Here is a 13,797-nt window from a genome sequence, read left to right as displayed (position 1 = left end):
ACTTTGCTGAGATTTCCAGGGTATAAATCTGTCATTTATAATTTCTCTTATTAATGTTAGCAAGTTGGTATGTTTAATATTCCTGTATTAAAATGAAAGAAGACATTCATTTGAATTAACACTAAATAAATTATACAGTGTCTTTTTAAAACAATCATGCTATCTGATTTAATGATTGTGAATTTAATAGGTCAAATACGGTTCTTAATAGATGAGTTGATAATATCACAATCCACCTTTATAATTAAGTATCAAGAGTCTGTTCTTAATCAGCAACTTCTTTAAGGCTGAGTAAACATGATCTTAATTAAACTCCCAGATAATGCTAAGGGATGTTGATTGTTCCAGTAAGGAAAATAAAATGATGCAGCCTGACCTTAACAAATTATAAATATGGGAATGTTGATAAATGATAATGAGCAGCAAACGTTGAAGAGAGAGGATTGGTTCCCAAGTCAATATTGTTGAAAGGAATTGAGTTTGGTTCTGAAATGTGTTATTTGAATATTTAGAAACGTTCCTTTCTGTGTCCACAACACCCAAGTTAGACGTCAGGTGAAAATTTCTCTTTGAAGAGCCTGTTATAACAGGTATATTCTGAGTTAAGGAAGACATTACACTAAACGTTTAATGGTGGTGGAGGGCAGCCCTAGTGTAGAAGGGTAGAATCACAGTGCCCTGAACCTGCCGGGTTTTATTCCCCTTTTTCTCACTACTAAACTGATAATAGAGAGTGAAGCATCAGTCTGTACTAAAGGAGAGGCAGGTGAAAGGGAGATAATATTCTCCTCATCAACCAGTTTTGCATGTGTCTTATTCTTTGCTGCTTCTGAGACTTACTTTGGAATCAAGATAAGCATTTTATAACTTTGCCCTGGCAGAAACAGGAAAAAGTAGCTGCCGTGTGCCTATAGGTAACAGTTTATTGAGTGGGTACCGGGATCAAAACAGTGGGTCATGTGCCTCTGGCAAAACACTTTCACTCTTACTTTAATACCAAGTGGAATCTGTTTTTATGATTCCAAAGTGTTTACCTTAATAAGGAATTTGAATATAGTATACAAGATGAAAAATGAATCAGTAGTGAAATACCTATCTCTTCGGCATCAGCTGTTCTGTTGACAAAAGGCACAAATAGGAAATTTGTCTAAATAATTAGATTTTTAATTAGTGCATCATTGTAAGATTAATGTCATCGCGCTTCATTGCATGTAATTTTGTATTAGGAATTTCATGTCAACAAAGACGCTACCTGTGGTTTGCTGATTTGAATCCTTAATTTATCACTTGGGTGTATGGCATGTCAGCTATTTGCAGTCAGGAGTGGAAAGACGGCATTTGATTATAACCTCACTGGTGGTGCGGAATATTGATGGTGTTATGCTATATGAATACATTATATTTTCTAATATTCAAGAGGCAGCCACCCATCAAATATTAGTGAGTGTGTATTAACTTGCAGAAGTTGGAGCAACAGCAGGAGCAGACAGGTTGCTCAACCTCTGGTGTATGTTGAATATACCTGGACATCACTGATGTTATATTTGCTGTTTGAAACTTTGTTTTTGTTTTTCCTTTCTGACAGTTGCCGAACAAGCAACCGGAAAAGCTTGATAGGCAATGGACAGTCACCAGCATTGCCTCGACCACACTCACCTCTCTCTGCTCATGCAGGTAATTAATTACCCTTTCTTAAGTTTTGTTTTACTTTTTGCTGGCTCTTAAAATAATCCAAGCATTTTGAAATTCAAGTGTGCCTTTATATCATACTTTGGTTTTCCTGTTGCTTTATCACTACATTATTCTCGCTGCTAAGTGAGCCTAAGCCTCATCCTCTCTTGCAAAGTGTTTGGACTCTGAAATTAAGAATGTCTTTGTATATGGGATCCTTTTCGAGTTATTCGTTTCTCCATTTCTAACTGTGTGGATGATGCAAGCCATGTTTCCATGTTGGGACTGTCTTTGTGGAATGCATGTGTGTTCATTCACATGAAGAGAATTAGCATTAAGAACTATAGAGGAGGAAAAATAACTTTTTCCCTACCTTTCTAAGTTCTCCACTGGGAATCTCATAACCAAAGACAGATTAACCAGAGAAGAGCAAACACATTTACTTAATAGAAAATTTCCATGACACAGGCATAGAGGTGACTAACTTGAGTCAATGCTAGGTCTGATGAAGAGTAAAACGTGCAAAGATAGGACAGAAGTGAACTAGGTCTAGTAAACTGGGGCACATTTGGCAAGGGCTCTGTGTTCACAGTCTTCTGTGTCCCTTGTCTGTTCCTTTGTTCAGGGTATAGGGAGGACATCTCTCACATGAGGACTTGATGATGTGCTTTCGGTCCAGGTCCAAAGAGCCTTGCTGCACATGCCATTTCTAATGTTTGTTTATTTTTGAGACAGAGAGAGACAGAGAGCACGTGCGCGCGTGCGAGCGGGGGAGGGGTAGAGAGAGAGGGAGACACAGAGTCTGAAGCAGGCTCCAGGCTCTGAGCTGTCAGCACACAGCCTGATGCGGGGCTGGAACTCACAAACTGTTAGGTCATGATCTGAGCCCAAGTCAGACACCTAACCGACTGAGCTCCCCAGGCGCCCCTGCATATGCCATTTCTTGTATTTCTTCAGCTTAAAATGTTTAGTTTGTCAGGATGCCCTATTTTGATACCATGGGTCTTAACCTCCAACAGAACTGTTCAGCATGTTTTCTCCCTGAAGTTGAACTTATGTATTACTTACATTTGCTCTTAAAAACAATGCTGCTGTAAGCAGTCTAGAATGTACCTTGTATGTGTACAAGAGTTTGTCTAAAGTTTCATCTGGCAGTGGCATATATAACTTATTTGTTACATGTATAATCTTTATAGGTACAATGAAGATTTAAGAGGCGAGACCCTTGGCCACAAGTACTAATCTTTTTAAGTTTATTTATTTATTTTGAGGCGGGGGGCGGGGGGGGGGGAGAGAGCGAGATTGAGAATCCCAAACAGGCTCTGCACTGTTAGCACAGAGCCCACCGTGGGGCTAGAACTCACAAACCGTGAGACCACGACCTGAGCTGAAATCAAGAGTCAGGCACTTAACCGACTGAGCTACCCAGGTGCCCCTGCAAATACTAATCACAAGGAAGGTATAGCCATATTTGAAAAACCATGCAGTGAAGACTTATTGGTATTGTTGTGGGTTTTTGTTTGTTTCTGCTTTTTTTTTTTTTTTAATTTTTTTAAAGGTATGTCCATGATGGTGCAAGGAAGAGAAGGGTTAATTCCAACCAGGACAGTATGGGAGAGTATGAAGGAGCCACTTGATTGAGATGTTAAAAGCCAGGCAAGACTCGGGCTGGCAGAAATGGGGTGAGGGAAGGGGAATTACCAGTGTGGCTGCTGTGGGGTATTGTGTGTGTTTGATTGTAAGAGAATATAAAGGTGGAAAGAGAGATCAAAGTCAGAGAGTATACGGGATTCTGATTTTGAGCGCCTTTCAAGGACTTTGGGGAGGATCTGTTTTGGGAAGCTGTCTTCAAGATTGTGAAGGATGATGGGTGCAAATGATGAGTGATTAAGCCTTAAGTCATTGCCCTCTGGTGGGACCTCTAACCCTGCTGGGCTTTCCGATGATACTCATTTCCCATTTAAAAGGAGGACTGTATCTCTTTCCCAGAGGCAGTCCTTTTGCTCAGGGATGGTTTCCAGTCAAGAGTAGGAGTTACCTATAGCATGTTTGGGGAGAAGAAAGGGGAGAGAGACATGGTCGACCCTTTGGAATGAAATTTGTTTTCCCTTTAGTAATAAATAAAAGATGGCAAAGTAAAAAAGGCGAAACATGTACTGATAAAATGGTGATCCTGGAGCAAAATCACTGAGGTCCGGAAATGCCACTCTAGACAGTCCTAGAAAGCATATTCTAGACTGTTCACAGCAACATTGTTTGGGATAGCTGAACATTGGAAGCAACCTAAATCGCCGTCAGTTGGAAAACAGATAAATGAGTTGTGTCATACTCGTCTCAGAACGTCGTGCATGCGTATCCACGTGGCCGAAGCTCAGAGGGCTGGGCAGAAAGAGCAGAGGTCGCAAAGGAAAATTGGTGAAAACATTCCTGAAGGTTGGCATCAGGCTACAAAGAATATTTTGTTTAGGGATACACACACACACACACGCACACACACACGCACACAAACATGTATGTGTATGTATATATACCTTTCTTGTAAGAGCCTAAAGGAAAACGTGATAAGTTTAAAGGCCACTTTCATGACAGTAGTTACTTCTGAGAAGGTGCAAGGAGGGTATCATTGGGGGGAGAGATAAACAGTTGGTCATACTGTATTTCCAAAGCTGCTTGAGGGCTACCCAGCTATATATATCATTACCATTTATACCTTGGAGATTTCTATTACATTATTGTCCTCACAGCACAAGGTGGTAGAGAGGCAGGCAAGGCCCAGTACCTACCTGGAGGCTGGACTTGGGTCTCTACATTCCTCGTGCACGGTGCCTGGCAGTGTATACAAGTGCTAAGTATATCACAGATTTTATTTCTGCATAGAATTCAATGGCGATGAAAAAATTGAATCCTGCTCCTCTTGGTAGTGTTCTGTCGTCATTGTACCCTACATTATGGGCCTGTTGATTGGTCTCTTATTGCTGTGATTTTCTTCATTGCTAATATTGAGATTTAAGAATACGTGGTGAAGACTTTAATGATCCTTTTAATTATTCTTCTTTTTCACTGTGTAGACTTGGCGTGAATTCTTTTGTCTTCAAACATCGTTTTAGTATTAAATCAGAGGAGTGGGCAGAGAGAAGCCTGTCTTTCAGGTTCTGAGAGCATTTTTCCTTAGGTTGTAGAGCCAGTAGGCTTTTATTTGCTCAGAATGAGCTCTGTCAGACTTGTTTTGTGAGAAATGGCATTTATGCAGACTGCTAGTTTCCTATTTATGTATAATAAGGGGAGAAAATATAAATTTGTTTTAAAGCTTATTTATTTTGAGAGAGAGTGAGCACAGGAGGGGCAGAAAGAGGGAGAGACAGAGGTGCCTGGGTGGCTCAGTTGGCTAAGCATCTGACTTTGGCTTATGTCATGATCTCGTGGTCTGTGAGTTCAAACCTTGTGTCGGGCTCTCTGCTGACTCCTCAGAGTCCAGAGTCTGCTTTGGGTTCTGCATCTTCCTCCCTGTCTCTCTGCCCCTTGCCTGCTTGTGCTCTGCCTATCTCAAAACTAAGTTAAAAATGAAGGAAGGAAGGGAGGGAGGGAGGGAGGGAGGAAGGAAGGAAGGAAGGAAGGAAGGAATCAATCCCAAGCAGACTCCACACTGTCGACACAGAGCCTGACACAGGGCTTGAACTCACAAACCCTGAGATCATGACCTGAGGTCAAGAGTCAGACACTTAACCGACTGAGCCACCCAGGTGCCCCGAAAATGTACGTAAAATAAAGACCTCCTGTCTTGATGATATGAATGCCTGCCGATTTACCATGCCTTTTTATCTCTTATTGCTACCTCCTGTGTCATGTGTTTAATACACAGAATGCCAGGTGAGAGTTCCTAAATGTCTTTAGGAAAAAAAAAAAAAAAAAAAACAAGAGAAATTAAAAAAAAAAAAAAAAAAACAGTAAAGAAAAGAAAAACTGCCATCTCTCTGTGCTTTCTGACCCAAAAGATAAAGTTATACTTTCTCTCTCTCTCTCTTTTTTTTAAAAGGTTGGTATTATGTGAATGAGGCCACTCATCACTGGCACATGAATTAATACAGATGAATTGGTAGAGAAGAGAACATGAATTTATTCGTGTGGCTGTGTCATTTGTGCTCTAGGGAAAAAGATACTGGCATAGTCTTCTGGAGCTTATCTCTAGAAACAAAATAGTATTTGTTGAGAGCCAGGGATTCCTAAAAGAGCAGTGAATGGGAGTCCCATTAAAAAAAGAAAGGTAGAAAATCACAGGCTTCTCGTTCCAGGAAGATTCTAAGTATGAAATATAATCCAGAAGCCCCAAAGGAAAAGACTCATGTATCTCTCCTAACATAAAAATTTCTCTGTAATCAACAAAATCAAAAGAAAACAAAGTGTGAAAAATATTTTGATGCCCATAATTGATGAATATCTGATTGCCTTCATGCACAAAGAGCTTGTATAAATTGATGTGAAAATGGCAAATGCACCAGGAGAAAAATGGGCAAAAGATGTAAACGGCGTGTCACAGAAAAAAATTGAAATGTCTCCCCCAAAAATATGAAATGATGATTCGTGGCGATCATGAGAGAAATGTGAACCAGAATAATTAGAGTACCATTCACCTAGCATACTGTCAAAAATTTTATGAAATGGACAGAATCCAGTGATGGCAAGGTTGTGGAGAAGCAAGCCCTTCCACATGACTTAAGCGTTGATGTGAATCGGTGCAACTATTTTGGTTAGCAGCTTGATCTGTTGGTAAAAACTACAATTGCATTTACCTTTTGTCCTAGTACATTCATCTCTAAGAATTTATCTACTGATATTCTCACAAAATAACAGACAATCACAAGTCTGGCTACTTGTAAATAACAAATGGAAAGTTAAGTTGTTACCACTTTATCATTTCACATGTTCTTCAGTAGGGGACCAGTTTTGTAGAAAATGATTGAGGCATATAATCCAGTGGTTTATATGGTTGTTACAAAGAATGAGATAGACTTTTTTTGTTCTGATACTACAATGGTGCCCAAACCTGGGGGCACCTGGGTGGCTCATTTGGTTAAGCAGGTCTGACTCTTGATTTTGGCTCCCATGACAATCTGATGGTTCATGAGATCGAGCCCCACTTCAGGCTCTGGGCTGACAGCATGGAGCCAGCTTGGGATTCTCTCTCTCAAAATAAATACATAAAATTAACCTTTCAGAAAAAAGAATGATGCCCAAGACAGATAATTGAAGAAATACATTCTGTAATTTTATATGTGTATGTGTGTTTTAGACTGCATATATGCATACATACACAATTTATATATCATGCATATTCATAGGAAATTTTTGGAAGGAGAAAGGAAAAACTTAACATCGTTTATCTTTGGGCAATAGGAAGGTAGGGAAATTAGCTTATAGTGGTTTTATAATCAAGCCTCTAAACATAAAGCCAATAAAGAAAACAAAAGAACCACCTGCCTCGGCTTTCTATTGCTGTGTAATAAATTACCAAAGATTTAGTGGTTTAAAACAATATCCAGTTCTTAATTTTATGGTTCCGTAGGGCAGAAGTCCAGGTACACTTGAATTGTTTGAGCTCAGGGAGCTCTCAGGGTATCATAAGGCCCAAATCAAAGCGAGGTGGCAAATCACAAGCACTTAGTTTCCTAGGAACCCTTACCTGGTTTTTCTGGACATCATAAGACCAAACTCACAGTGTCTTGTGGGCTGGGCTCTCGTCTGTAGACAAAGAAGGCGTCTCCTTCCAAGCTCATGCAGGTTTTGGACAGATTCAGATCCCTGCGGGTGTAGGAATGAGATCCCTATCTCCTCTGCACCATCAACCAGAGGCCACTTTCATCCTCTCCAGGCCACTTTCCCCCATCTTCAAGCCTCCAATGACACATCCAGCCATTCTCATGCTTCAGATCTTTAACTTCTCCTGCCATCAACCAGAGAACATTCTTTCTTTGAAAGGCCTTATCTGATTGGGTAGTGGCTCCAGGCTTTTTACATTCTAAGAGCAAATGTTGCCCTCTTGCCAAAATACCTAACCTTTTGTGTCTTCAAAAATTATTTCAATGGGAATTTGCAGGTGACTGCTTAGATTCATTTATAAGAATGTGTCTGGAAGGAAAGATGAAAAGGAATCTGATGTTCCTGCTCGATAATGCTAGGAATTATTGCAGAAGGGAAATTTTCCATAGGTACATATATGGTTAGTATGTTGTTAGAAAAACCTTCATAAAATATTTTATAATTATATGGGTACCTCATTTCTGAAGGATGGGTCATCGTTTTTTGCTGCTGGTCTGTTCACCAAGCTCCTCTTCAAGGCTTCCTCCTAAAGGAGGCCCATGGGGGTAAAAATAAACAGAGAACTGGACAGATTATAGGAAAACCATATAGTTCCAAGTAGAAGCTTACATGTGAGACACATTAGGATAGGCACATGGGGGTTGGGCAGCACAACAGAACCTCTCACATCCCACTCTTTTTCTTTTTTCTTTTCTTTTTTTTTTTTTTAAACATTTATTTGTTTGTTTTGAGAAGGAGAGAGCACAAGCAGGGAGGGGCAGAGAGAGAGAGAGAGGGAAAGTGAGAATCCCAGGCAGGCTCCATGCTCAGTGCAGAGCTCGATGCAAGGCTCCATCCCATGTCCTCAGGATCATGACTTGAGCTGAAATCAAGAGTCACAGGCTCAATTGACTGAGCCACCTGGGTGCCCCACATCCCACACGTGTAAAGAAGTCCTTGTGAACACTGTGGTCCACGTTTCATTATCTTCCTTCCTCCCTGCCACTGGGGGTAAGGGGGGTATTGACTTAACAAATACAAGTCATTGCACAAAGTAAGGTAGAAAGTGTGGGATACCATGTACATTTTTTTTAGTAAATTTTTCTTATTTCAGAAAATTGTGAGGACCTTCCTCTTGTGGACTTGTTTGGAGTCTCTCTTTGAGCCCCACATGAAAACTGGTGTCACCACTTGACAACACGCTCTCCCTGCATTTACGCTGTATCAGTGTTCTCATTCATTAGCCGTGACACTGAATTGGATGGGGTACACACAGTGGTTTTTGCATACAGGCATTGCTGATGCAAAGAATTGGGAGTAAATAGTCTGGCAATGAGCTAGAGACAGGGGAAAAAAAAAAAAAAAAACACTGTGGACATGCCTACGTGGCTCAGTCTGTTGAGCATCTAACTTTGGCTCAGGCCATGGTGTCGCAGTTCATGAGTTTGAGCCCTGTGTCGAGCTCTGTGCTGACAGCTCAGAGCCTGGAGCCTGCTTCAGATTCTGTGTCTCCCTCTCTCTGCCCCTCCCCTGCTCATGCTCTGTCTCTCTCTGTGTCTCAGAGATGAATAAACGTTAAAAAAAATAAAAATAAAAAAAGAAACACTGAAGTAAAGTTCAGAGAAGATGGTCTGGAGTAGACGAAGGGGAACGGGTATTCCAGGGTGCCAGACATGGGTTTGAGCATCCGTGATGTTGGTGAGGAACTTCTTAATAACCCCCTGTGCTGAGACGGGAACCCCAAGCTTGGAATATGTGTAGCTGGGCAGTAAGGGATTTGGTAAAACCTGAAATGTTGGCCCTGGGTGCCAACCAAGGGTACCAACATCCACATGACTGTGCCATTTTAGAAAAATGGTAAAATCTCGTAAGAAATTTTGCAGGCCTTGTGTCTGTGACTCTGATCTTCCAGGCTGGTATGGTTAAAAAAACAAAATGTGCTACTCCGATTGTAGCAAAGTGAAACTGATAGTTTGTAGAAAATAGAAATTACATGGAAAACATGAATCTCCTATAAACTCACTCCTCAGAGATAATCCCTGCTAACATTCATTGTGTCTCTTGTCCTTTTTTCCTATATGTGTGTGCATGTATGTGTCAATACATGTATACATGTATGTTGAAACTGCCATGTTCATATGCTGCAACTTTCTATTTTAGTCCACCCTTGTCAACACTCATGGTATAGTTTTTTAGGTTCTATTAATATAAGCCAAACAATATCATAGTATTTTTTACCAATTTTATTGAGATATAATTGATATATAACATTGTATTTGTTTAAGACATACAACATAATGACTTGATCTTTGTATATGTTGGGAAATAAGTGTAGCTAACATCCATCACCTCATATAGGTGATACGTTTTTTGTGTGTGATAAAAACTTCTTAAGATTTACTCTTTTAGCAACTTTATATATGCAATACAGTATTATTAACTATAGTCTCCAGGCTGCACATTTACTTTCCAGAAATTATAGTTGGAAGTTTGGGCCTTTTGACCACTTTCATCCATTACACTTACCCAGCCCCCACCTCCACCCCTACCCCCACCATCTCTGGCAACCACCAATCTTGTGTGGGTTTTTTCCTTTGATTTTGTTCTCTTGATGAGTTTTTTAAGAATTACGTTTTTCTAAAATCCACATATTTCTGAGATCATATAGCATTTGTATTTCTCTGTCTGACTTACTTCCCTTAGCATACTCTCCCCAAGATCCGCCCATGGTGTTGCACATGACAGGATTTCCTTCTTGTGTTATGGCTCATAGTATTCCTGTATATGTATACCACATTTTCTTTACACATTTATCTCTTCATGGGCACTTGAGTCGTTTCTGTGTTTCAGCTATTGTAAAGAATGCTGCAGTCAACATGGGCTGCTCATATCTTTTTGAGAGGGTGGTTTCATTACCTTCGGATATATACTCAGAAGTGGAATTACTGGATCATAGCTATTTCTATTTTCAGTTTTTTGAAGAACTTCCGTCCTGTTCTTCATAATGGCTGCACCAATCCACATTCCCACCAACCGCACCAAGGGTTCCCTTTCTTCCACACCCTCACCAGCACTCATTATTTCTTTTTCATAATAGCCGTTCTAACAGGTGTGATGTAAATATCTTCACATTTTTATGTGCATGTTTTATTAATCTTTTGTAATATCACTGATTTTTTTTTTAGATGGTGCCTTTTGAGTAGTATATAAGGCATTTCTCTTATTTTTAATTTTTTTGTGGTCCGTTCTGTCAGTCTTTTTCTTTCTGATTTCTTCCACTTTTGTTGCCATCATGTCTAGTTGGTGTAGAGTTTCGTTTTTTTTTTAACAAGGCTGGTCTTGCTCTAAGAATTGTCTCCTCTGACCTCACTGTTTGTTTTTTTTAAGTTTTATTTATTTTTGAGAGACAGAGAGACAGAGCACGAGCGGGCAGTGGGCAGAAAGAGAGGGAGACACAGAATCAGAAGCAGGCTCCAGACTCTGAGCTGCCAGCACAGAGCCTGACGTGGGGCTTGAACCCCTGAACCGTGAGATCATGACCTGAGCCGAAGTCAGACGCTTAACCAACTGAGCCACCGAGGCACCCCTGACCTTACTGTTTCTCCTGCTCTCTTCATACTTCACAAGTTTAGTATCAGTTACGTGTTTCTTTACCCTCTCAAACTCTTCATCTATTGTAGAGAGTGATGGTTTTCCTGAGAGGGAGTGGGTTTTTGAGCAACAGGAAGATACACTTATGTATTTCTCTTCGAGTACTTGTGGTACCAGGTTCGTAGGTTACATACCAAGGGAAAACTGTTACTTGTGAATTTTAGTTGACTGGTGGGAACAACTTAGAAATCAGTCATCTTTAGGTATCAGTGAAAATTTTCTCCTTAGATAAAGTGAGACTAGGGAGATTGCTCTGAGTGTGATAGTACATCTGTTGCATTTATTTTGTGACTCTCCTGCACAAGGCTTCAGCAGGTTTCCCATGTTTGAAACAGTATTTGCCAAATTGTTTAAATCAGCTTTGTACATCTTGAATAAAAATGGTCATTCGGCAAGGTATTCACCTCCTTTGGCCATACACACATGATGGTACAAGACAAATGGTCCCCTTGCTTCTTTATATTTGGGGAATAGGACAGAGCAAGATTATGTGCCCACAGAGTCATAGCAAATTGATTGTTAGCCCTAATGGAAATGGTTTCATGATGCCCCATATAACCACTCTTTGTTTAAAATGATAGAAACTTTCTTTCTTTCTTTTTTTTTTTTTTTAACTCAAGAGGAATCTCTGATATGGTCACTCATTACCTTGTTTACCCAATTTTAAGCAAATCTCAATTATACCAGCATAAACTTGTAAAAACCTTGTGTTCAGTCCAGAGCATCTGATGTCATCAGAATTTCATTTTATGGAGGTTAAAATCGGCAAATCGTACAGTCAAGTGAAACATCACCTTCGAATCATCTGGTTTTATTAAAATGCTCAAAGGCCTCAAGACCAGATTTCCTAATCTAGTACATTTGTCCAAGCTATGTAATTTCACAATTCATCTATTCTGTGATTTCAAGTACTTCATAAATCAGTTTCTCTGAATTGTGGAGAATACTGCCTTTCTTATTACATGCTGCATTCACAGTTCTCTGTTTGAATTCTTAGCCTTTGTGTAATTTTCAATTGTTGGCTTGAGTAACGACACATACTGCCCTTCCTGCTTAAGGAAGAGTATGATAAAATCAGATGGACTGACGTCAGTTAGTGTATTTTCCTAGGTTTTGGTATTGCTTTGTGTTGAATCACTAATTGGAGGTGTATACCAACATCGTTAATATTTCTTAATTCCTTCATGCAGACCATCAGCCCTGTGACTTGAGTTTATCCTTTTGGTCCTTTGAGAAGACTGTAATGTGTATATGGAATCTGTTCCTAGTATTAATATAATGATTGACATCTTTCATATACTCCTAATCTCTAAATGTAGAATTTAATCTGAATGGCTTTGGATTTAGCTTTTTTTCTCTCCTTCATCATAAATTGAAGCTTTTGAAAGCTCCCTTTTAAATTAATTTTAAACCTGCCCTGTGTTAAGATAAGTGATATTAGTTATTTATTTTTTTTTTACAGAACATGGCAGCCCCTCAGAAAGATTCAACTCCCTCATGCATTGGGGACAGTTCTTCATTCATTTTTTTAAATCAGAATTGTATAACTTTTTTGTGTTTATGAATTAACTGTGGATTTTCTTTGGTTTAGTTGGTAAAGTACCAGTTGGATCTTAATTGCCTATTTTTCAAGTTAGAATTGATAGTGTTTAGTGGTATATCAGGTGTGGGGTGAGAGGGAGTTGATCAAATGTGGCGTGCATGTGTCTTGCTGAGAATATGGATGGCCAGAAGGGGCATTTCCTGAGATGGAAAGGATAAAAAGAATAGGTTTGAGGTATTGCTGAAAAATTCACTTTGCTGCGTATTGGGTTTAAGATGCCCGTAATCCATTTGCTTGACCTAAAGAAAATTATTTTATGGGTCTGAAACTCAGAGGATGAGTGTGTCCATAATACCAGTTTGTAAGCCATTCATTCATTCATTAACAGTATTTAAAACCTTGGGAGGGAGTGAAATCAGTGAGGGAGAGAGTTTGGAGTGAAAAGAATACAGAACCCGGCAGGGTGGGGGTGCTGAGTCTACATTTAGAGGTTCTGAGAGGACGAGTCACCAGCAGGAAACTGAGAGGCAGCAACCTGAGAGGCAGGAGAGAAAGAGGAGAAGGTAGTATCTGAGAATTAAAGAGAAGACAGAGCTCCCAGAAAGAGAGAGTGGTGGATTTTAATATCAAGACCTCAGTTTCTACAAGGCACTTAACAAATATTTGTTGAAAGAATAAAGAACTTCATAAAGAAATGCACAGAGCTTCATGTGACTTTGATGACCAAAAAAGTAGCATACTCCAGACTGAAAGCAAGATTTGTTCCCCCCTTCCCACCCCCACGCAAAGAGAAAGTCCTCTAAAGTACCTGATTACTTAAAAAGCCCTACAGATTTTAGTGTGTTGTCTTAGGAAATTTATTTTGAAAGCAGTTTTAGCAAATCTTTCATTTCCCTTTTCCATAATATAATCTGTTTTAACCATTGCTAAAAGCTGAGATGGACCTCCTGCCTTTCATAATAGTTTGGATGTTGGGGCGCCTGGGTGGCTCAGTTGGTTGAGTGCCCACCTCTTGGTTTCAGCTCATGTCATGATCCAACGGTTGTGGGATTGAGCCCCGAGTCGGGCTCCGCGCTGAGCATGAAGCCCGCTTGGGATTCTCTCCCTCTTTCCCTCTGCCCCTCTCCTCTGCTCATGCA

General features: G+C 40.0%; 1 protein-coding gene across 14 annotated transcripts in view; it reads left to right on the top strand.

Moving 5' to 3' along the window:
- Positions 1 to 13,797, top strand: part of MAST4 (microtubule associated serine/threonine kinase family member 4) — a 567,430-nt gene that overhangs the window by 449,149 nt on the left and 104,484 nt on the right. For all 14 annotated transcript variants that reach the window (XM_086699818.1, XM_025923864.2, XM_086699814.1 and 11 more), the window contains one exon: positions 1,586 to 1,674. In XM_086699818.1, the coding sequence (XP_086555944.1) occupies positions 1,586 to 1,674 (89 nt within the window). The remainder of the gene's footprint in view (positions 1 to 1,585; positions 1,675 to 13,797) is intronic.

The sequence above is a fragment of the Puma concolor genome, chromosome A1, assembly GCF_028749965.1.
Source record: "Puma concolor isolate L17-30 chromosome A1, mPumCon1.1.hap2, whole genome shotgun sequence".
Taxonomy (NCBI): Eukaryota; Metazoa; Chordata; class Mammalia; order Carnivora; family Felidae; genus Puma; species Puma concolor.
The sequence above is the reverse complement of the archived record's forward strand: the minus strand, read 5'-3'. Positions and strand labels throughout refer to the sequence as shown.